Here is a 2,310-nt window from a genome sequence, read left to right on the forward strand (position 1 = left end):
GATCACCTTGATGACCCAAGAGGAGCTTTAAAAATATTTCGCTCTCCGGTTGGAAAATGGCGGCCATCGTGTTCTGCGGGCTGCTGGGAGTGGTAGTCTGCATCGTGGTCGGAGTCGTAGTTTTCCAAAAACGACAAGAAAGAAACATGAAGAGATTTTACTAAGTACAAGAGTTTAGAAATACAAGATGGAGGTGTGCAATGGTGGATTGCATTAAATATGTGTTGGGTATATTAGCGTTCTCCTACACAGATTTGAATCTGCATCCTAAAACTCTGCTTAGTCTGTACTCTGCTTGACTACCCTACCCTTTTTACTACTGCGGGCGTCGCCACTTACCAGCGATCGGCGAATCATTTTGTGTTGTCCAAAGGGAAATCTTGTGCCAAATAAGGCATGCTCATTAATATTCATGACCAAGATGGCCTTTTTTTAACATACCGCAGCATTCCACCTATGTTGCTCGACAGCCTTTTCTGCCTCAGAACTTGTTTATCAGGTACCAAGTTTGAGATCCTAAGGTGTAGAGAGTGATTTTGTCATCACTGAATACTACCCGAAAACACTTTGAAACCATCACCTTCTTGCTGAAAGAAGAAACATTTTGTCAGCCTGCATGCTGGCCATATTGGATGTTTAAAATCTAAGTGCTGTGCACTGATTGGCTTGGGCCAAATAAAGCAAGCTCATTAATATTTATGAGTAAGATGGGTCTATAGTGGTACCCATAGGTTGATCAAGCAGAGGTGAATACAGAGGAGTTTCTATGATGCAGGTTCAGCTCTGCAGTAGGAGAATGAGATACAGGGGCCATGTCAAATTTCAAAGTTACCCTATAAACGTAAAGCTTTTTATAGTCCATCAGCAAACTCGAATTCTCCAGCTTTTGTAGTGTCTGGCCGAGAACAATGATTTATGAATGGGGGTCTGCATGAATTTTTCTGCAAGCTATTTTAAGTCTCTGTCAATCGTAGCTGGTGCGCTCTAATTCAACGTTAAACCTTTGAGCATTGTCAGTGAATTGTTTGTGAAGCGTAGTTTATTTCTTTCACTTCTATGCGGCACGTTATTTATAAGCATTACAAACAAAAATTATTTGTATTGTGAAGTTGAATGCCAGATTTCCTAATGGCCAGAACCATTTCCTATTGGTGTTCATTTTCTAGTTCTGCTACACACCCCAACAAATACAATGAAACAATCCAATAAATTCATTTCCCAGCACCTTTCCTCCATAACTGTCATGGGTACTCAAAATTTACCATTAAGCAGTGCCAGAATTGCCCCATGCAGACCCTCATGAGTATTTGATGAAGTGATAAATACAAGTATGAAAAAAAAACTATTACAAGTAAGGTACATGCTCAGTCTGTCAGTTATGTTTGCCCATTCTGTTACTTTTCCTGATGCTACCATTAAAGTTAAAGTTAAAGTTGCCCGTACATCAGTAACAGATGCGTAGGGGTGGCGCCCATCTCCATTTCTGTAGCCCTTGGGCCACACATGTGCAAGTCACTACAGCAGGGGGCTGGTCCGCTGGTAGTGATGTGTGTTTAACTTCCATACTCTTCCTCATTAGTGCTGAGTGCTAAGCAGAGAAAGCAGCATGTACCATTTTTAAAGTCTTTGGTATGACTCGGCCGGGGATCGAACTCACGACCTACCGAATGCAAGGCGAACACTCTAACCACTAGGCCATTGCACGGGTAATGCTACCATGAAATGCCTAAATTTGTACTTACTATAATAATTTCATTAAGTCCAGAATTTTTTCCATGTATAAATAGATTTGAATATCCTGATGGTGAAACATTGTTAAATATTGTCTCAAGCTTGACAATGGGTACTAATATCCGTGGGGTGACTGTTACACTCAGAAATGAGCAGTAAAAAGAGTTGGTTGAATTACAGTCACATTAGGCCATTTCAGTGTTTAACAGTGACTTTAAACCTATAGTGAAAAACATCTTGTAAAGTCCATCCTGTGATTGAATGTTATATGCACACAAGCATATATGAAGAGTTGTAGTGATTTCTATAATGATGTTAAGTGTCGGCACGAGAGCACCTACAATAAATGTATGTGGTGCTGATTGTTGGGGGGGGGGGCGTTACTCTAGCAACCCAGGTAAATACTGTAAATGCATTTATATGTGCTGGGATTTAATTTCATGGTATGGAAAGGAGATGTTTGCAAGGTAGCACAAAAACACTAATTGTCGCTGTAGTGATTTTGCACACAAAAAAAAACAAAAAAATTAAAACACCAGGAACATTTTAAGATTTACTGTAATGAAATGGTAAGATACA

At 40.0% G+C, this 2,310-nt stretch overlaps 1 protein-coding gene across 1 annotated transcript in view; it reads left to right on the top strand.

Moving 5' to 3' along the window:
- Positions 1-1,414, top strand: part of LOC118413364 (vesicular integral-membrane protein VIP36-like) — an 8,880-nt gene extending 7,466 nt beyond the window's left edge. Inside the window, 2 exon segments of the mRNA XM_035816717.1 lie at positions 1-22; positions 25-1,414. Of these exon segments, the coding sequence (XP_035672610.1) occupies positions 1-22; positions 25-164 (162 nt within the window). The 3' untranslated portion in view covers positions 165-1,414.
- Positions 1,415-2,310: the final 896 nt, after the last annotated feature.

The sequence above is a fragment of the Branchiostoma floridae genome, chromosome 4, assembly GCF_000003815.2.
Source record: "Branchiostoma floridae strain S238N-H82 chromosome 4, Bfl_VNyyK, whole genome shotgun sequence".
NCBI lineage: Eukaryota > Metazoa > Chordata > Leptocardii > Amphioxiformes > Branchiostomatidae > Branchiostoma > Branchiostoma floridae.